The 23,174-nt window shown below is 40.5% G+C and overlaps 1 protein-coding gene across 1 annotated transcript in view; it reads right to left on the reverse strand.

Moving 5' to 3' along the window:
* spon1a (spondin 1a) overlaps window positions 1–19,623 on the reverse strand; it is a 70,465-nt gene extending 50,842 nt beyond the window's left edge. Inside the window, exons 1-6 of the mRNA XM_030794215.1 lie at window positions 19,386–19,623; window positions 18,552–18,658; window positions 13,177–13,310; window positions 7,749–7,822; window positions 7,162–7,284; window positions 4,466–4,614 (exon numbers count right to left, since the gene is read on the reverse strand). Coding sequence (XP_030650075.1) covers window positions 4,466–4,614; window positions 7,162–7,284; window positions 7,749–7,822; window positions 13,177–13,310; window positions 18,552–18,658; window positions 19,386–19,623 — 825 coding nt within the window. The remainder of the gene's footprint in view (window positions 1–4,465; window positions 4,615–7,161; window positions 7,285–7,748; window positions 7,823–13,176; window positions 13,311–18,551; window positions 18,659–19,385) is intronic.
* Window positions 19,624–23,174: the final 3,551 nt, after the last annotated feature.

Consider the following 23,174-nt stretch of genomic DNA (forward strand, 5'->3'; position numbering starts at 1 on the left):
TCTTATAAACCTACTTGACTAAATACTAGATACTAACCTTTTTTCAAAACCCAGCAGAGCTAACAGCTATAGGGCTTTCAGTAGAACTATTGATCTGTGGTAAAACCTTCAGATGTGCTGCTCTAAAGGTCCTGCACAGAAGGCCCGAGCCAATGAGGAGGGAGGGAGAGAGAGGGAATGTTTCTGATGGAACATTCAGTCCCTGTGTCAGAGTGACATCTCGTCTACGTGCCACTGAGCAACAAGCCTGAGGAGTAAAAACCAGAAACACAGAGCTCTGACCCCAAGATGCTCCGAGCAACATGACCCACTCATGCTGCCAAGCAAGAATTATGCCTCCTGCTTTAAATCCGCGGGGAAAAAAATGAAATCTGTTGTTCTGTACTGATGTGGCATAAGCCATGGGCTTTATTGACACTGTTCTAGTCATCGCTATCAGCAGTTAAGCAACATCTTTTCTTTTCTTTTCTTTTCTGTTTAAGTCTGTCCCCCATACTGTTTGAGGAAATGAAGAATTTCACAACCCATCAGAGAAGCTCACCAATAGCCAGCATGAAGAAACCTCAACACAGAGGGACACAGCCATTACAGCATTCGAGACACCAGGCTTCTCATTAGTAGCACACTGAGACAAGGTAATAGCTGACTGCATACACAAATTACTGACATAGACCAAGGCTGGGACCCAAAGGCTTTGATTGTTTCAGTTACTAACATCTCCATGAGGAGGCATTTCAATGGCTTGAAAATGAAGGGGGGCGTAGTAACACTTTAATGGGTGTCCTGGGAAGGAGGAAGAATTATATTGTGATGCTGTTTTATGGCAATGCACACACAAACACACGCACACAAAAAAACAAACGCACGCGCACACACACACACACAAATAAATTTATATAAATAAATAATATTAAAAATTAAAAAAGAATTAAATTAACAAACCTAGTGAACTGTACACAGATTTGCAATGTGTCCTAGTTGTGCCACCAAATTCAACCACATACTGTACTCCAGGAGATTAAAGTCCATAACAATTGTCCATTTTCAATGCTCCTAAGCATGTCCTCAGCTGTACCAACAAACACTTCAGATTATAAAAAAAGCAACAAAAGAAAATGAGGCCTTGACCAGTACTCAAATATACAGCACAACTGTTCTCGCTTATATGATTCAGCTGAGGAATTATACGTGAGAATGCAAGCAATCAAATTCTAACTGCAAAGAAGACACCTGGGACTCTTTGCAATAGATGTAGCTGAGAGAATCAAAAAGGGTTTCTTTTTGTTTGTTTTTGTTTTGTTTTTTTTTTCCAAAAGTGTGTAGCAAGATACGTGAGATGAATATGGTGAGCAGAGCCAGTTCAGTTTACTTTCCTATAGGGAGCCAATAATGCATTCAGACAGGAAAAAAAAAAGTTTACATCAGTGATTGCCATTTACCACTCAAGGAACAGGAGAGCAAGTCAATTTCAGTTTCTAAACATCACAATGAAAAGATATCTTGTTGTATTCCTAACCTCCTTCAAAAAAGATTGAAAAATAAATTAAATATGCATTATAGTGAAACAGATGAAGGCATACATTGATAAGACTGCTTTCTGTAGGGATGACAAAAGCCATAAAGCCATCATCTATGCATAGGTACACAGAATGACCTGTCTTTCTGCTGCTTCCCTGGTGCTGCAAATGAAACTACACAAACACTGAGATCATTCCTCTTCTGGCTGCCGTCTCGGCCCTTAGAAAATTCCAGTTTTACATTCATCTATGTTAAAACTCCTTCACCACCACCCCGCACCCCAGTCTCCCTAAGCTCATCGTTATCACTCTGAGGAGCAATCTTTTTTAGTGTGTCAGCAATTTACCAACAGCGTCTTCCCGTTTCCATGTCCAAATATATCTTGATTACTTCACCTTCAGCTGGATCCCCAAAAGGTCAAATACTATGAAGAACAGATACTTACTGCAGATCAACACTGAGCCCTACACATCCTATGTAATACAGTTATATAGCATCTTGAAAAGGAGCATCCTGTTAATTAATTAAGACCCCTGAACTGATTATATGGCTCGTACACAGAGATACCTAATTAGGGGCGATGATAGTATACCAGCTAATAATAGTGTAAGAGGCAACTTAAAGAAGACTTTAATACTTTAATAAAATAGATAAAATTGAGGGCATGTGGCACAGTTCCTTCCTAAACTTTCATTGGACAATCAGAGAGAGCTTGTGCATCATACCATGTTCCTCCTCTCCCCCGTCACACTGTGCTCTCACACATAGAGCAACAATTCCTATTAAAGTTAGTGAATGATGGTCTGCTATCTTTCAGTAGAGGATACAATTGCACATGTTGATCTTTTGTAGAAGTGCCGGGGGTGCTGCCACTCTCATGCTGTTGTCAATTTCTGAAGAAAGCTCTCTATGTGATGTAATCAGGAGCAGATATAACTCACTTCAGTATTTACACATTTAAGGCTGGTCTGCCGAAAAGTCATTAATCTTGCACTGAAATCTACTTCTATGTTCTATTCAGCAGATCATGCTGTTTAGTCCTGGAAGGTTCTTAGACCTACTTAAAACCAGAGCTATAAAACTGTGAATGATTCCTAATTATTTAAACCACTGTTTGTTAATAATCTTTTTTGATATGAAGTAACATCGTTAAATATGTGGATACTCAATTATGGGTTTTCAGGTTTTGGGACCACCCCCACCTTACTACGCCCTACGAATAATACATAACAGCTGATTATTAGTCAACATGATACATTAACACTGTTTCAGTGTGGTTACTTGTAATCAATTGGTATTAAGTAAAGAATCATTGTTGTTGTTGTTGTTGTATTTCAAAATGCTCATGATGATCATTTGAATGCACTTTGTAATTTCTTAAGAGCTTCCATCTTTATTTATTTAATTTATGGAATGTATAAACTCTAGTCCATGAGATTGCATCTTCTGGCTTCATTTTTTCCTCATAGCCCCCCCCCTTTGTCATCAGTGAAGGGAGTTTGTAATGCACATCATGTGAGTTCTGAAGCTGTAGAATATTCAAGAGCTCATCTAGGCAGTTGTGTGCACCATGTCCCATGAACTAACTTACTTTCTTCCAGCCTCCTAGCCCTGAGGCCTGCAGACATCACTCAATATCCAGCCACCCCCAGAGAAGAATTATCCATCTTCTCCACTGAAAACAGCCCCCCTCTTGCTTCTCTGTGAGGCTCCAAGAGGCAGTGAACATGCATGAAAACCCCCTATGGTGACTGCATGGCTTAGAGAATAACAATGTCAGTGAGATATATTGATAATCCCTGCAGAGTTGCCAAGCTAACAGAGTATCGTTCAATGAAACAGTTGCAAGGGATGCAGCCAGATGAGGAAACAGGAAAGATGTAACTGACTTTACAGGGTCATTGGATTTAAAAGAGATACAAGAGGAGGCAATCTCCACCTTATATCGATGTGTAAGTTATGTCAGTAAGAGGAAACAAATAATAAAGCTTAAAGTCTTGTGTTTTGATTATTCAGCTTGTAACTGCTATCAATATTGCTGTATCAGTTTGATTAAACTATTTGAAAGTGGAATGCCATCTCAGTCTGCCAGTTTGTTCTGGAGAGGTAAACAACATGGTACAAAAAAAGTACATGAGCAAAGAGACCAAGGCTGAACATTTGCTTCTGAACTAAGTTTTTATCTGTGCCTACGAATTTATGGTTGGAAAAACTCCCCTGTACCTGTCAACTATTGACCTGCTTAGTTCATCTCTTAGTCCATGGTCCTGATTGGTTGCTCTTCCATAAGCTTGTAATTATGCTGTTACATTACCAAGGTAAGGTAATGACCACTATATGCCATTTCAGCGCTATTTTATTATTCCGCCTCTGTGGAGACAGCTTCTAATTCTTATTATTATTCTTATCAGATTTTTTCAAGGAGAAGAGGGATGATGCCCTCCCACTTTCCGCTGAGGTGAATTATTATTAAACCACTAAGTGTTTAGAGCAGCAGATTCTAACTAATATGTTTGTTTAAATAAGTAGGACTCCTATTCAGCATGGAATGCAAACCATGTACAACACGAATTCCTCGTACAACAGAAACCTGAAATAATTCCATGAGCAAGCAGCAAACTCCTAATATCCACCTGAACATTGTTCTCCCATTACTTCATAGAAAACAACTGAGAATGCTGTTATGCTGTGCCAGTAATACCTCAGAAAAGCAGATGTATCATTTTTTTCATGTTTCCTGCTCAGTCACTGCAAATACTCCATATTTAAAGTATAAAGATGAGGTTTGAGTTTAAAATTAATTCACAAGATTTCCAATAGTAAAACTTCTTATGTGACTAACGGGTTAATGTTTGTGTATGTTATTTAACATTCATTAATTCAATGTATAAGAGAAATAGCTAGATAAACAAAAATGCAGAACATCATTTAAATACAGCAGTCTTACCTTCTGTCGAATCTCCTCCTCCATCTTGACGGGTGAGCCAAGCTCTGCCACCTGTTTGACTCCTTCGCTGGCATAGCCACCATACTCCCACAGCACATAGTTCTTAGAATGGGAGGCTCCAATTATCGCTGACCAGTGATTGGCTCTCCCTGTTGGTGAGCAATTTCTTTAGTGCACGACCACAAGAACCAAAAAAGTGATTATTTTAAAATGAGGTAAAAGGCAAACCATATAAACATTCTGCAACAATTTACTGGTTAAAACCGTGAGAGAAATTAACTGGAGAAAATGGAATCGCTAAATTCCTATAAACAACAAATAGATCATCATTTATTTTATAATAAACTTCTGTGTTGACTACCAGTCATCCTCATTAAATGTTTGTAGTCATTGGCCATAAAGCATAAGTCTGACACTGTTTCTGCTTCATCACTGATCTCTGGTTTATCATAACCACTATTTGGGAGAAAGCCAAGAGAGCTCATGGACAGAATAGTGTTGCATTTATCATTTAAGATTTATAACAATCCTCTGGCTATTTCTTAAGTTTTTGTACCAGAGCTTGTTTTTGACTTTTATATTTCAGTTATTCCTCTACTCTTCTCAGGTTTTCTGAGATTGGCTGTCTAACCAATAAAAAATAATACATAAGTGTCCCTACGTTACTTTGACCTTAAGACATGTCTGTGATAAAGCCTTTCTGCTGGAGACCGTTAGAGCAGCAGGTCAGACCCTCTCAGGGCAACAGGGGAGCAATACATCAACCTCTGACATAAAGTCCAGGAACTCAAACTGCCCAGCTCAAAACAATCAATGAGAAACCTGGTCCCCAATTACACATGTCTCTACTAATAATTAGCCTAGTGACAAACATGATGAATGTCCTATCAAAAATGTGGTCAAAAATAGTTTTCAGTGAGGATGCTGAGCACAACCCTGAAGAGTCAGAGTATGGCACATGAGCAAACATTCCAACCACGTTTCACGTTACAACTCATCAGCAATGCTTCTCTGTATCAAGCATTCATCTAATGACAGGGGAGAAAAAACAGCAAACCAAACCATGATGTTCTATCAGACCAGTCACTTTAAAAAGCGTCATATAATTTCCTTCTGCAATTTACACCATTCCAGTTGCGTGACGGAATGGATCCACACATCCTCTAAGGAACTGCTTAGTCTACACTCTGTAATGTTAATCCCTCAGAAATCACCAAACCTGTATCGAATCTGGGTGATGTGCAGTGATGTTCCAATGCTTATTTTCACATTTCCTTCTGAAAATTGCATCTCTCTTCTCACAATATTTATGGACATTTTTCACATTGTGCCAAAAGGCCTCGTCTTCAAAGGCCTCTCCAAAGGCCACAAAGCCTTACATTAACACTGTCCCACACAGAGCTCCACATCTATAAACAAATGTTTGATTATGAACATAGGGCAGAATGGGCAAAGGAGTGGCAGTTTTTATACTGCATTCGCATTACACTTTATTCCTATCTGCACGATTTGTCCTTAGTTTGGCTCCACAGTGGAATGTATATCGAGGTTTTATGTTGTAGTGCAGGCCTGCTTTACTCCCTAAGAATAACAACAGATTCTGAGGATAATAAACAATTTGTTTTCATAGGGTTGATATTTCTCTGTCTAAAGCAGATTATAATGCAACTAAAAAAAAGGAAGCTCATACTGCCAACAGCTTGGCTAGATTGTAAATCTCTGACACATTCAGCCACTAGTTTCAACATCAACCCATCTCCACTTCGCTTCTCTGTCTATTGAGACCTTTGATCCCTCTGGGCATTGGGTTCTCTACAGATTATACAGTAGAACAGTGCCATACAAAAGTGAAGAACGCGGTGACTTGAGGTAATGTAAATGTATGAAAGTAAAAATAAATAAATAAATAACTTTAAAAAAAAAGCTATGTAAGAAAGAAAGGTAAACAAGGCTGAGTTTTAAAGAGCTCTTTCAGTGTCTTTGGGGGAATAAGATCATGTGGTAAAACCTGTCAAATAACTGGTCATGCTGAGATTCATCCAGCTACACAGTGAAGCAACCTCCAGATAGTCCATTACTTCAAGGATCATCATCACGTATTCTTGCAATAACGTTTAACTTCATAATTTGCAACTAATTAATAATCTGTCATTTCTTAGAACAAAAATTGGCTGTTTCATTGTATTGATTGTCATACCTTTATCACAGGCAAAAACATGAACTATTCTTTCTCTCTGTTCTTTTTTCACTTAAGCCCATAAATTAGAGTCCCTCACTTTTTCTGCATTTATTTTTCTCTGAAGTCTATTCTCATCAGTATATTGATTGGGGCAGCAAGAACACAACCTCAAGCGGAGAGTGGTGGTAATCCCCTGTCTTAATTTACTCCCAATGAGGCAGTCTCAAGGTCATCCAGGCAGCCCACAAAAGACTGTGTGGGTGTGTATGTGTGTGTGTCTGTGTGTAGTTGTGAGTATGACATTTGCTTTAGTCTGTTTAGAGTGACTGTTTTTGGGAACCAGGGATACAATTTGCAGGAGTCATTCACTACAGATAATTGTGAACATTCTGTGAATTATCTGCTTTCACAGTTGCTAAACTGACTCATCAAAGTGTTCTTCAAAGTACTATTTGAAATCAGTAAAGGGTAGGAAAATTAAAACATAGTGGTGAGAACACCTGGTGAGAACACTTACTTGGGTAGTCTTTGGGATGCAGTTTCTCAGACCAGTTGCCATAGAAGGTGACCCTGTACTTGGCTGTACCACAGGCACAGCAGTCCAGGAGTGGTTTGTCAGTGGCTTCTCCAAACAGCGGCTCTGAATCAGAGGAAAGAGCAGGGACACAGGAACACAGGGCTGCTTATTTACAAGAAGCAATGCTATACACACACCCAAACACACAAACACACACACATACACCCCCAAACACATACACACACACACACACACACACACACACACACACACACACACGCACGCAGGGACTTTGATCAGCCTCTCGGCATGCACCATCCAATGTTACGCATGGCAGGGGGTCCACATTCATTTAAGATCATTCCCCTGCAAGTACAGCTGTGACAATGAGGCATATGATGCAAGCAGGCCTGAATCAGGGCAGGGGAGCTCCCAGATAGGTGTAGGAGGAGAAGAGTAAGAAGAAAGAGAGAACACTGTCTAGATCACATCACACTGAGCACTAGCACTTGGGTGTTAGATGGTAGAGAGAGTTCTTGAAAAGCCGCTGAGTGATATCATCTCTTTCCTGGTAATGAGAGGCTTACCTTTCTCACACATCCGCTTTGTGAGGGAGCCCTCATCCTGGAAGGAGATGATCTTCCTCTGAACGATGCTCGCCCTACCAAGTGAAAATAATCAAGGGAAGAGAAAAATGAGTAAAGAGGAGAGAGTTTAAAATTAGCAAAGAGGGAAGAAGGGATGAAAGAACAGAAGAGAAGAGAAGAGAAGAGAAGAGAAGAGAAGAGAAGAGAAGAGAAGAGAAGAGAAGAGAAGAGAAGAGAAGAGAAGAGAAGAGAAATCATTGTAAGAAACCAAAGCTCTGAAGAGAGAGCAATCTAGAGCCCTATTCATCTAACTGTAATCCTTCAGTGAAAGAAATATTTTTGACTGCGAGCCAGTGCCATTTAAAGGAGAGTTTCATTACAGGATCTGAAAAGAAGCAGATGTGGGTCTCATACTTGTCTACTGTTCACTAATACTAAGAACATGAACCCAACCAAACAATCTCAATCACAAGATATTGACAACCCTTTCTCAGTAAAGAAAATACATCTCTAATTATCTTTTTTCTTCAAAGCTCCTGTGATGAACTGACACTGGCAGCAGAGTTGTTGCTGTTGCTGAACGATATAGCAACAAGAGAGAGCAGGAAGCAGTATTTTGATGCCAAGACACTAAAACTTAGAAGGTATAAAGATCAAACTATGTTCAGTTCAACTCTTTATGAAGAAAACTTAGATAATTTTTAAGCCTTTTTATGTATTACAGAGTAAAATAGGCAGAAATAACGGGCCTTCTCTACAGCACAGAGCACCCTGTGCTGCCTGCAGAATACAGACACTGCAGCCTGGGTGGCAGGAGGAGGCAGGCAGAGAGAGAAAGAACAGGCAGTCCAAGATAAGCCTGATTGACAGGGTAACAGCACAGCCAAGCCCACCAAAGAGATCCACAGGAAAAGAGTGTGTATAGATAAAGATGTCTGAAAACTGACATTAAAGTGGATGCAGCACTTTAAGTAATTTTATCATGGCCTGGAAAAAATCTGAGTAAACAAAAACCCTTCAAGTTCAGCCGCTGAACATCAGCACTCCACAAAATTCATGTTGGTGGCAGTCATGAATGACTGTAGCTAGTGTTGGACCCAGGCCAGATGATTAACCTCTAACTGGAATATTTATGACTTGCTGGTTCTGGTCCAACAACTGGACTGGCTTCCTACTAAGAACTGGCAAACAGAAAGAAAGAGTACGAGAATTACACAAAAAAAGACAGAGTGAGTGAAAGAGTGAGCGTAAAAGAGTTCGCCTTTGCTGACGAACACAGAACACAAATTAGAGAGTGAAAGAGAGAGAGAGAGAGAGAGAGAGAGAGAGAGAGAGAGAGAGAGAAAAGTAGAGAGAAGAGGTCCTCCCTTCTTTGGACAAATTGACATAAAATGGAAATCACTGCAGCTAATTCTTTCCAAAAGAAAACACATCCTAAAAACTATACACAAAAATGACACCATGTTTCTGGTTGTAAATAAAAAAAACATTAATCTCTGGCTACTGAATTCAGGGGTGTCTTGCATCTTAGAGTGAGAGAGAGAGAGAGAGAGAGCAAGAGAGCAACAGAGAAGAACAGAGACAGAAACAAGAGACCCTCCAGGACTGTTGTTTTGAGAGCTCTCCTTATTTCTGCTGGGAGCTAGAGATGTGATTGAAATTTTCTTAATTGAACAGGATTCTGCCTTGAAGCCCAAGCAGCCTTGATGACTCCACTGTCACCAGCTCCCGGTTTGATGATCTGAGGACAGAGCCAAGTGACAGTTGTTTTATTTATTCTTTTATGCCTGTATTTGTTTATTTTACAGCCTTTGTTTCGGGCGAAAATATTGATAGGGGTCTGACAGCTATATAGCTACGTGCACATAACAAAGCTTTTTCTCTCCTAGCCACATTTTAAAAAGTTGAAACAGAGCCAGAGTTCAATATGCCTCTTGCTCAGACAGCATTCTCCTCTACTTCAAAAGGTCTGAGGATGATAGGGTAGGTTATATCTAAAGTTTTGAAGTAACGCAAACCATAGAGAGTGTGTGTATGGGACAGAGAAAGAGGAGTACTCTCTCTCTCTCTCTCTCTCATTGTCTCTCTCTCTCTTCCTCCCACCCCTCTCCCCCAGTAAGTGGGGAAAGGTGGTTTTGTATGGTAGGTGTAAAGAACTATCGCACAAATCCCCACACACCAGCACACTTATTTAAAGGCACTGCCAGTGCCACTCTAATTGTTCATGCTTTAATTCAATCTCACCTCAATTTCACATATCTAGGAGAAGGAGGAACCAGGAGAAAGCCTGCTCACTTTCTGGGGCTGGCTAGGCAATCAGCTGCAGTAATGGTTATTTAACTTCCAATTTAAATTCTATCAATGAGATGTTATTAAGGGCAGACTCACTTTCTTGCATTTACACTGTTGATGCTATTCACCTAATTGTGCGTGTGTGCGTGTGTGTGTGTGTGTGTGTGTGTGTGTGTGTGTGTGTGTGCGTTTAAAGAGAAGAAAATAATTTTCAGGTACTGGATTCTTGGGCACATGAATCCCATGCCATTCATGATCATATACAAAGCTAATATCACACTAGATGAAGGTGTGATGCTACAGACTACATGTATTAAAAAGGACATGTGACTATGACATGCTATTCATTTTTAAAACATTTCAGTTGGTGGAAATAATCCTGCCAATACTGTGACCGTGGCAAATGTTTGTTTATGTCCAATACATTGAGCAGTCAAAGGATTCGTTGCTTTATGTGAAGCTCAATTCTCTTTCTTCAATTCTCCTCTCTTTCTTTATAAGCAAAAAGATAAAGTGTCTTTTTTAGACCATTAACAATAGATTAAAAACCAGGGAAACAGAGGGATATTGTAAAAAAAACAGTATCCCTCTTGAAGGCAACCCTCAGTTCATCCCATTGGAGGTTACTCTTTGTGTCCCTATCTGACCTCCTGATCCTGGCCTTTTGGAGGGAAATTCACCACCACAACTCACTCTTTCCAAACATCTGAATTCTCAGACAACATTATCAGCTCCACAGTTACTGCTAACCATGCTGGGGGAAAAAGCAGCTCAAGTCTGTTCCACCATCTTATTCAAAGGGAAAAACTAATATCCATGAGCAGACATGCGTGCATGTGCGCACACACACACACACACACACACACACACACACACACACACACACACACACACACAGAGCTTCTATCTTAACGAATAAAAAATTCTAAGATAGGATATTTGACGGACAAGCACTCATCATCAGCAGTGTGGAATTAAAACCAAACATCCCAGTACCAGTGATGAAATTTTGATCTCTGTCCCAGATTAGACAAATAATATCAGGCGATGGATAACTTTGCCTGTGTGTGTGTATGAGTGAGAGAGAGAGAGAGAGAGAGACAGAGAGAGGGAGAGGGGGAGGGGGAGAGAGAGAGAGAGAGAGAGAGAGAGAGAGAGAGAGAGAGAGAGAGAGAGAGACAGACAGACAGACGGACGGACGGACGGACAGACAGACAGACAGACAGAGGGGGGCGGTGTTTATGTACTTCTGTTCTGTGGGTGTGTGCATGTACTTCTGTTTTTAGCTGACTGGCAGGCTGGCTAGTGACCATTTAAGCAGTGTGGTTTTAGAAGCACCTGCCTCATTTTTCTGGCAAACTTCTAATTGGGGTCAGCTTTATGAGCTACTTGCAGAAACAGCAAGACTACAGAGCAATACATTTCACTGGCTTTCCCAAATCTAATCTAATCAGCCATCTTCTGATGTTCCTTTTTTATTCTTTGGTTTTGTTTCAAAGATTGTTGTGAGCAGCGCATAAATGCCCACTGTTTTTATTACATTTGCATGTAAACTAAAGCTGGAAGAGTCTCCTCAGACTACAAAAGAAACAATTAGCAGTTTACACTCTAAGCCTCCGGATGGTTCTTTCTCAGTACAGCTATCACTATTCTCTGCAGCTCTCTTCCTATCCTAAATCACTGAATCACTATCTCTGTTATACAGTATCCTTCATTTCTCATGCTGTCAATCTCTCTCTCTCTCTCTCTCTCTCTCTCTCTCTCTCTCTCTCTCTCTCTCTCTCTCTCTCTCTCTCTTTCTCTTTCTCTCTGCCCCCCCCCCCCTCTCTCTCTCTCTCTCTCTCTCTCCCTTTGTCTCTTCTTAGGGTTCTTGGGGTTCTGTGTCTGTAAAGTTGGGGTGAGAGACAGAAGTTACAGAGACATAGTCAAAGTGAGAGGGAAGCTCATCAGTCATACTGACAGGCCCATAATAACGTACATTAATAAGAAATGCATGCCGCTTTTACGACAGCACGTCACGACGGCTCCGAATGACAGCCACGCTCGGGTCTTTAATAATGCAGTGATCAGAATGTCATGTAGGGCAAAACCTTTCTGTTTTCCTTTCTCTCTCTCTCTCTATCTATCTATCGATCTATCTCAGATTTATTTCCCTCTACTGAATAAGTTTCACTGTGATTCTGTGATATGATGCTCAGACAAGTCCGTAAATGCCGTTTCTTCTTTATGTCAATGATATATAACAATATGTAGTGAAACATACCCTAAGGCACATAACAACATCAATTACTGGCTGTGACTGTGTGCACGGAGCATAGCTCTTTAATGATCAAATCAGTATAAAACATGAATGCGATCTGAAGTGAAGCATGGTTGGTCAAGGGCTAACATTAATAATTAAATACATATTGCAAGTTCATTTTATTCACTCCTCTCATTTGCAGCTAGGTGATTAATTAGGCCACAATGTCGATTTTCTCTCATCATCAATTAGACCTTATGTGAATTCCCACACACTCTTTAGATGAAATCAATGACTATACAACTCAAGCCCAGCGTAGAGCAACCTAGAACAAGTTGAACTAGTCTCATTGTGGCAAGTCATTCTAGTGTATCCAGGACACAGTCACTCATAATATCTCTGTTAAACTTGCACTAAAATAGATATTATTGCACAGGATACACGACAGGTTACTTAAGGGTTTGCATCAAAAACATTTGTAACAAACTGGGATGTGTATGGGGAGTGAAACTGTAAATCTACAATAATTTCAGACTATATATTCCAAAACCAATTTAAAAAAAAAAAGAAAATCTTTTTCTAATTAATTCAATAGTTCCTGATATAGAAGTCTTAGTTATTATAGCCAAGGGGCTGTTTAAGTTCCTACATCATATTTTGCAATGCCATATTTTAGACTGCAAAAATCTACTTTACCATAACTGTTTAACTACTGGCATTGTAGAACTGTTGTAGGACTAACTGTTGTAGGACTAACAAACACTTACAACATTTACAAATCATAAATAGTACTATAGCTCCTTGCCACACACAAGGAGGGGGGGGGGGGGGGGGGGGGGGGGGCGTCATAGGCTAGTCTTGGTACTGAAAGTTTAGGATAGCTTTTGTTCTTACTTCAGTAAAATACAGCCACTGCCTGTGGGGGGCGCTGTCCAAAACACCTGTATTCTGGTTCTTCTGCGAGGAGTACTCTCTGTCACTGCAGGTGGACAGTTTGTCATAAACTGAGTGTCCTCCTCATCAATGATCTGCAAAAAAGAAAAAGTGCACATGCATCAATAAATGTGTACACACACACACACACACACAGAGAGAGGGCGAGAGAGAGAGAGGGAGATACACACACACACACACACACACACAATCTCACAGTAAGAGAGACAATATAGTAGGTGTGACACTGAAAATAGAAAATAGACTGCACTAATGGGGGTATTGAAAAGCAAAGATTTGCAAAGAAAGTATTCCTTGCAAACTAATTACTGTTTTCACTGGTGACCTTTCTAGTTGAAAGTCAATGGACAGATTATTTTGATTCATTTCCTGAATCTACTAAATCTGCTTTGTTTCTAATGTGAGGAAGAGGGCATTATGTAAAGATAATTGTGTCTTCCATTGCACAATTCATGCAAGGGTCTAAATTATACTTAAATTACCCTCAATTACTATCAGCTAATTTCACAGTGATTATAGAATTTTGTCATTTGTTAAATTACATTTCAATTCAGTTGCATTAAATTGCAGTAATGATGTTCATATCGACATTGGGGACAGTTAACCCTGAAGACCCACACATGATAATTCTAACATACTCAGTCTCTACCTATAATGCGCTGCATGTAACACTCTCATCTTTGTATTCACGTTTGCCAAGATGACAGTTTCACATCTTATTCATAAACATCCACAATCATTACCATTCACATCACAGTTAGTGTATTTCCGCATGCGTGTGCGTGTGTGTGTGCATGTGTGTGCGCACATGCAGGGGAACGGACGGTAAATATATCTGGAGTTTGTCCTCCACAGAGTGCTGTCATACAGAATAGTTCAAAGACATAGCCCATTATATTCCTCACAATATCCATCACTCAGGAAACCAACAGTGTTCAATAATTAGCAATGAAGTTATAATCATGTAATCAAGAGAATGCCCTTTATAAGCACTAAACGGCACAATTACATTCATTATCACACTACAATGTTCCTAGCCAAACGATTTACTGTGATGAATTTTCATCTGCAAGATCTTCTGGAAAGATAAAACTCAGGCACAACTTTCATTTTAAAGGCAATATCAAATACTTAGGTCATAAAAATCACATCAAAAGCAGGTAAGTTACACAATGAGACCAAGTAAAGTTTCAATTGTCCACTAATACTCCATATTTTGTCTTCAATTTTGCCAGACACAAACTCTAACTTTCTGTTTAAATAAGTAATGATCGAGTCTACAGAAAGATCTGTTTCTTTTGACAGGATCACAGAATTAAACGTGCAAAGCTTCGTCCCTAGACAATCCTAACACTGCGAAACTGTCAGCGTAGGATTCTGGCTGTCTTGTAATCTTCTGAGCTAGTTTATATTGGACCAGCATCTGCGTCTATGTCCCTGATTTGTAGCCAATCCACTGCACTAACACTCCAGACCAGACTAGAGTAATAAAAGAACCCCCATGTTCCCAGAGAGTAAACGCCAGCTATGTGAATGGAGGCTGTGCATGTGTTCATCTCTAGGACACCCCATAAGAATGCTCTAAAAGCCAGCTGTGAAAAGCAGCTAACCTGCTCTGGCCAACCTTTGACCCCTATACATAGCTGACTGAGTGAGTGTGAGCCAGCTGCTCCAGCTGAAACAATAACAAGCAACGTCAAACAAACCCTGACACAGCAGACAAACTGAGAGAGAGGAACATTTCAGGAGGAAAGGCATTTTCAAGTAAAGCCGATTCTCAAAAAAAAAAAAAAAATTGGAATCCCTTTGGTAGGCCTGTATCCCTTCTAGTAACTGCTCTCAGGTTACAATTGTCACAGTCAATAATACAATCAATGATGACTTTTTTTTTTTTTTTTTTTTCAAATCAGTCAGTCGGTCAAAGAAAGGTACTGAGTTACCACTCCTAGTGCCAGCTAACCTCCCATGAGAACAAAACAAAAAGTGCTTTTAGAGCAGTCAGAAGCCAGGCAGAAATAGCTGAGACTGTGCACGCTTCCAGATTTCAAATAAGCTGTACTTCAAATAACCCTGGTCACTGGAGGTTTCTCTGTTTTTGTGGATTCCAGAGGAAAGCAGAAAGCAAGAGCCCTTTTGGGCAAACTCAACCTTGGGGGAAGAAGGGGGGAGTGTTAGAGAACAGCTCCATGTGACTGTCACTCCAGGCACTGACACTCCACTAAACAGCACAGCCCTGTGAGACTGATGCTGGGTGGGCGCTTTGATATGAATGCCACTCCTGGCAGCAGAGTGTGTAGCCCTGGGTCTCCTGCGCTGGTCTGCTCTCAGAAGGACCCAGAAAGAGTCAAGCAGCCAGAGAGAGAGGAGAAGGTACATCAGGTCCCTGCACTCCTGGGGTAGGCAGCCACACTGGGGCCAGACTGAAGCCGCACAGAAAGAGGAAGGAAAGAGTGCATTGAAGAGAAAAGAAAATAATTATTTGGTTGGGCATGACGCAAGGTTTTGGTACTCCAGCCATCCTATTCTTTCTATCTCGGGTATGCAGATGGAGAGGCTCTGAGTTATCATTAAGTAGAGCATTATTTGTTTGTAAATGAGCCACTTTGACTTCCTTTATGGCGGTTCAAGGGAAGAGTCTTCTGTTTAGCTCCAGTAACTTCATAAGGACACCTGCAATTCTCCACTCTTGTGGTGTGTGTGTGTGTGTGTGTGTGTGTGTGTGTGTGTGTGTGTGTGTGTGTGTGGCAGACAGAAAGATAGAAAGGGAGAGAGAGAGAGAGAGAGAGAGAGAGAGAGAGAGTTCAATAGTCCATATACGTGTTTCATTTCTTCCTGCACCAATGACTGTATAACCACCATTATCGAGCAAGAGCAGGCACACCCACTGGGGTGAAGTCAGAGAAGGTAAAATGCAACTTCATGCAATTCACTTTGCCATACAAAACAGCTACGCCATTCACCAAATACTAGGTTCAACAAAATAATTACTAAGTAATTCATAGAAGAACGTGACTTTTTTTATCGACCACTATTGAGGAGCCTTCTGCAAATTGTACATTTTTCCAAATAATCCACCCCTGGTGCCCTCATCATTTCTGGATTAAACTCAGTCAGGCAGTGTATCGCTGACACACTGGGTCTGACAGAATGATTCGTCTCTTCCTTTCCCCCCTGACATTTCCAAGAGCGTAGCACACCACAGCAAGCAAGACTTTCAGAAAAAGAGACTCAAGACTAGCACTAAATAACAACGGCATGAAATCGATTTCAAAAGCAAATAAAGCAGAAAACAGAACTCTGTGCTGCCAACTCCAAAAATAACAAGAACAGAAATACAAATGAAAATTAGCAGAAGTATATACATACATACATATAAAGTCTCCTGTTCTCAAAGGTCATTTTTCAGTTTTATTTTGAAAGCAACTGTAATAAGACAAAATAATTTTGGCAGCTGAAAAAAATGGTGATCATTACAATGCGGTGCACGGGACAAACTAAGCAGACATGAAAATCTAATATGGATATAGCAAGTCTCCAAACTAAAAATGAGCCTCCACAGAGTTCAAAATTCAAGCTTCATTACCCAGTACAGACAGCAAGATCTGAGCACATATGAGTGCCGGCCTTAAAGACTCTCTTAGCTGCAATGAGGTAAAAGCAGCAGTGAGTAAGACTGTTAGACTTGATAAGTCAGCATCACATACCTCATAGTCATTAGGGCAGTTACATACAGGTGAGCACCCATGGGAAGAGAAAGATGGCAGAACTGATGAGAGAGCACAGAGCTGGCAGCTTGCAAAGGTGAGGGAGATCCCCTAGATACCTGACCTTTTTCTCTCCCTCAGCAACTCTTGTACCCTAGAGGCAAGCCCCTTACAGAGCAATGCTGTTCCTCTGAGTAATTACATCTAAAACAGCAATGCTGATATCTGCCTCAGTGCCTTGCACAATACCTTTGGGGTCACAAGGCTTGTTTCAAAAGTTAGTGTATCCTTATTTTCCTGAATTTAGAACAAGGAGGAAACTTACTTTGGCTTTCAGTATTCAGATCTATTTAAGCAGCGATTTATGGTTCAGAAATCTGAGAAAGCACCATCACTGTTAGCATAAACTAGCCACGAGGTTAAACTGGTTAGTCTTCCAATGTTTTCACAGTTTTTAAGTAAGATTCAAACATTGCCACGTGTAGCATAACAGTGAACTCTTAAGACAGATGGTAAGTTCAATCCATTCTCGTTAGTGCTTTGAACTATGTATCTTAAATATAGTATCTGGAAGACTGTTTACAGACCACTTCCCAGCTAAAAAACAGAAAACAATGTATTTTCAGTCAAATCTCTGGACATTTATGCCTGGCTGCTTTTTAAAGTCTAACCCCCTCACCCTTTTTGTAGAGCTTGGCCTGAACTCTTGATGTCCTCATTGCACTGGATACCAAAATACTCTGATCCCTCAGTCCCCACTGGAACATGCGTATGCTGGGCACTCAGTTTGCATTTACACCTCTCGGTAAGCCAGTTTATCTTTCCACAGAATGAGATTCTCTGAGCATGGCTGTAAAGTGGAGAGAGACAGAGAGAGCACCCCGCTTCATGTCCCTGCCAGCCAGCACACCACTTAGCGTGTTCAGGGGCCTGTGAAATGGATCCACCATGGACATAACGCATCAGAGCTCATAAATGGAGGAATTCCAGGAGGCGAGGTGAGAGTAATCAAAACACCCCTAAGACCATGTGTGAGACAGGAAATCACTTTCAGAAGTAAAGGCTCTGGGAAGTGTATTTCTACCAGAAGCTGAGATTTATTGTTTATGAGGAGATTTAAGGGCTTTTTCCTCTATTCTCTCATATTGCGTGAGAGCTCATGCAGTGAGGTGGCCCCAGAAGAGGCAACATATGGTGTTGATGTAAGAGCTCTGCCAGGTGTGGCCCAGCGCAATGTTTGCTGTCGTTCTTAGAGGCAGCACAGTATATCCCAGCACCCAGCCGCTGAATGACTCCATTACATTATCACAGACAGCAGAGGCTTCGCAAAGGTGCCCTGCCCTTCAACCAAATGCCTTGTATGTCATGCTCATCCCAGTTGATATGTGTTTCCACCCTGACATGAACATGACACTTATCGTCATTCAGACACCACACTTAATTAACAGCAAGAAGCATGGCTGTCGTTGAAACTTTCTCTAAGCAAAGATATATTTTTATGTAATTAAAATAAAACAAAACAAAACAAAAAAACCCTCACATCACCAAATATCAATGCTCTACCCTGAACTGACATTTTTAATGTGGGAATTTTTTTTCATGCAGTCTCACCTGAAAATTGCCAGCATAATCTTCCTCTTTGTCTCCATTCTGCCCTTCTTTCAATGCAATGAGGGTGAAGCCTCTGAAGTAAGCAGGGTTTGTTGTGTAGAGAGTAACTAAGCACACAAATAAGAAAGCAGGTTACATAAATTAAGCAACAACTAATGTCATGTCATCACATGTCACAGCTCATCATGTTCACCAGTCCACTTAGTAAATTTACCAACGTGTGTTAGACAGCTTGTGGTTCAGCTCCACTATATGAGGGGGTTACAGCCAAAATATGTCCCTTTTAATTATTTTTTGTGTCTTTTGCTTTGTGTATCAGCATCTGGTATGGATATAATACAGTTCCATACCCAATAACTGAATGGCAGGGAGTGTTTACAAACAACTTAAACCTTTAATTCATAATTATTTTTCCTTATGAGAAAAATGGTTGTATTGCAAATATAATCATTAAAAATTTCCTTGTATATGATCAGTAAAAAAGCCGTATGACTGATGACAACATGATATTATGCGACTATAATGTAGTTTGTCTTTGGAAAGTGGAACGAGAAAGTAAACCTAATATTATCCAGCAGTTGAAAGCAGTTTAGGCTTGGCTACGGCACGATTACCTGACATTGGTTAAAAGTTAAGCCTTGATTAATGGAAAATTACAGACTCCATGACGAACACCACTTTAAAGTATTCTCCAAAAGCAGTTCCAAATTATCAGCTATTCAAGGACTGTAGTTTACGTTTTAACGAGAATCGTCGCATTATCGCAAGCTATAACAAAGATCCCTAAATTATAACAAGTGGAATAAATAGTAAAAACAGCAACGCGGCTTATACCTCTGTACGTACTCCCGGCTTGATAATTCTCCGGGTCTCCCTCGACACGGAGCCGAAACTCATTGTAGCTATCTCTTTTCACTCCCTGAGGCTGTGAACGTAAAATCCAACTACAATATCCATCCGATTTGGCTGCTCTTTCCGCAGGTTCTTCCGACAAAGTGAACGCGTTACACAGGGAACTGGTGATGAGACATAGCAACAGAAGAGCACACACATTTATTCCTGTTCTTGACATTGTGTAACTGACTAGTGTTTCTTTGGAAGCGACCGAAAAAACAAGAAATTCAACTATGTCAAGGGTGAGACAAAAATGTTAAATGCGACCACTCCAAAACTCCAGAGGAAACCAAACTTGTCAATAGCGCACTCTCGCAAACCAAAAATGGCACGATCTCTGCCTCCACTACGGAGGTAATGCCATCCTCAAATGAACGGGTGCGGAATCCAAAGCGCCTTCAATCCCGGAGGGTTGCACAGTGATTTGCTGGAGCGAGAGTGATGGTCGGAAACTCCGGTGTTTACTTAGGCTGTCTGTGCGCAATTCGCAGGGATAGGAAATAGCAGAGTAGAGGGTAGCACTGGTGTCTCCAGGACATCGACACATGGACTGCGAGCTGAATAGATTAAGCCAACATACTTAAAATAAAGCCTTCACATTCCTATCAGTGCTTTCATCGAGTATGAAGCGAGGTGTCATTCTTGGTGCTGTCTCCTATTTGAAAGTCTGCCCGCTGATGTTTGCTCAGATGTGAATCCCACTAGCCAAACACAGAAACAGATGCTTGTCCCAATTAATAATGCATGCTAAACGTTTGGCTCACCACCTTCAGTCTCCTCTGCTCTCCCTCCGCCTCCTTTTCAGTCGTTTAAGTGTGTAAAAAATACAATAAATTAACTGCTACTTTTGTCGGAGTCTGGTACTTAAGAACTGAAAATTATGTTCTCTATTTATAGGTTACCATGCGTACAACAACCGTTACGTTCAAGTAAGGACACGTGAACGCGCGATATTTTAGGGGCAATGTTACTTTTGACTCTCTGTTTCATATTCACAAGAGACCACTGCAAACACTTTGCAGGATAGTAACTGTTTAAAATATTAATTGAAATTGGAGTGATTGGTAAACTGCAAGGTCATCGGTCTCCCCAGTGTTGTTATTGATGAAAGCAGAATATTTTTTTAACTACTTTAAAAAAATATACTTCAAATATTGCTGTTTTAATTAGACTTCACCACTGTATTTCCTGACAAATTCCAGTTCCAGAATTCCGAGAAAGCTATAGAAATTGGTTAAACTGAATGTGAGATATGAGTGATAATGAATTAAGCTATTGACGTTAGATTGCCTAGCATTTTAACAGACTGGGAGGTGGCTGACGCTGAAATTTTACTGATATCGCAGGAAGCATTGTTTTAATGGGGCGAAGGCAATCGACTTGTGTCAGCAAATCGTTCACATGTTTTATGATTGTAGACACTAGGCTATATTGACTCTGTTTTACCCTATACCTTGTAGACACGTTCTGTAAAGTTTCTGCTCGACCTTATTCATTCGTTCATTCATTCACTTATTTTCATGTGTGTTGGTGAGATAAATATTTACACGACATGTGATCGTGTAAATCATGATGAAGGAAAATTCCTTTAATCGTATGCATAGCTACTGATTTCAAACGTTTCAGTCTAACTGTTTTCCCATGAGTCAACAGACGTTTCAGTCATTTATTTAAAATTTAAAAATGCTTAAATGTGCATTACTTGGGAGTGATAGATGTTGGGAGTACACAGAACAGAGAGAATGAGATTCTAAGCTATTGCTCTGTCGAAGACGACGTCGCAGAATACGAGAACAAATCGATGTATGTTAAAGAGCTGAAATGGTCTAAAAGTTAAACGATGTTTTATTGCTACTTTTCACCTCTTGAGAAATTCCAGTCCGCGGGTAAACATGTCCATGTCTAAAACCCCTCTAGGCTTACTTCTCGGGTGCGCAGAAAAAGCAAAGTGAGATGAGCTAAAGATGCGCCTACACGCTTCAAAATCGTGTAAAACGATAACTAAACGGACGCCTGTAAAAGTGATGACGGCGCCGGGCAACAAGCAAAAGAGAATTGTGGCTGCGCCACACCAGCAGGTGTCACAGTAGTGTTCTTATGAGCGCCAGCTTTGTCTTAAGGTTTTGAACTTCCCACCATGGGGCATTGCCAGGGCACTGCGTTACCTATAGCCATTAAAAATTATGTGCACACGACTGAGTGCAGTTTATGATTTTACTATTAGAGTATGAATATGTTTCAGTCTGCATATTTTATCCACAGGTCAATCACTACAATAATATTTCTATCTGTTGGCCTAAATCTATTTGCAATTATTATTTCATCAGTTTATGGCAGCAAACTGTTAGGTAGCGTATATGAAATCTAAAACACTATGCCACCTTTTTAAAACTTTTTTTTATTGTAGAAAGATAAAGAATCAGTACACGAAAGTGTCCTGTGCAGGAAGCAAACGTGTATCTCAGTAGTTGTGCTGACAGGTCCATGCAGATGTATAAAGTGGGGGTGTCCCGATCCGATCTCAAATGTCGGTATCGGGCGATCAGGGCATTTTTTAACTGATCGGTATTGGCTTTATTTGAGCACGACCCTAAGCCCGATCCTTTGGTTTACGTCAGCTGTCACACAGGTGTAGTAAACAGAGAGCATAATTTGTGGCAGGATGCTGCTAAAATGTCCGAGGTGTGGAAATATTTTGAATTGGGAAACGAAAGCAGTCCAGCAGCCACTTGAAATGTTTGTAATGCCAGCATTTCGCGAGGCGGTAGGAACTGCGTTCAATATAGGCTACTACTGCATTGATACGGCACCTAAAAAATAAACACTCAACGGAATACAGTGACCTCACTCAGGTAACTCAGGCAAAGGCTGCTCCGAGGCAAAACACATTGGAGGATATACATTTAAAAGGAGAAAGACATTTCCTCGAGACAGCAACAATGCCAAAAAGATTACCGAGAGGATAACTGAATCAATCACTCTGGAAGACGAGTAATTGAACGCACCTCTGGTTTTCGTCGTCGCCTTTGGAGCCACGGTACCCCTACACTCTCGACGCTACATTTCAGACACTGCCCTACCGCTTTACAGCAAGGTTTACTTTGATATGTTGTAAAATAAAAAAAAAAAGATAAATAAAAACAGCGAAGGAACAGCTTGGATGCAGGCGTTTTTTTCTTAATGCATTGATATACAGTTGTCAAGCATGTGCATTGAACTGATATTAATACCTTCAGTGTACTTGAAATGTGCACTGTGCAACTGTATTATCTAGGAAAATACAAGTATCGGATCGGGACTCGGTGTCGGCAGATACTCAGTATGAAATTTCTCGGATCGGGAGCGGGGGCAAAAAAACTTTATCGGGACATCCCTAGTATAAAGTGTAGTTATGATGCTGTCTTGAGGCTTTGCAAGCTTAGAATGTTACAATTCTCCCATGAGATTTTTTTTGTATGACCTTAGTAGTTGCTCTTTTAAAAAAGTAAAAGTTTATAGAGTTAAAACTCATCCACATAATATGTCTCTTTTTAACTCTGCAAGCAGCTGTCTGAATCCAACTTTATGTCTGGGCCTTCATGTGCATTTCCCTGTGCATTATATATCCTATGAGGAATTATGGATCAAGAGGCAGAATCAAATTAGCTTCATTTGATCAGTGCAGAGAGATGACTAGTTGCAGAGCGAAGACCCCTGCTGTGAAGCCATTAGCCTGCATTCGCATAATGG

Source organism: Chanos chanos, chromosome 2 (genome assembly GCF_902362185.1).
Source record: "Chanos chanos chromosome 2, fChaCha1.1, whole genome shotgun sequence".
NCBI classification, from domain to species: domain Eukaryota; kingdom Metazoa; phylum Chordata; class Actinopteri; order Gonorynchiformes; family Chanidae; genus Chanos; species Chanos chanos.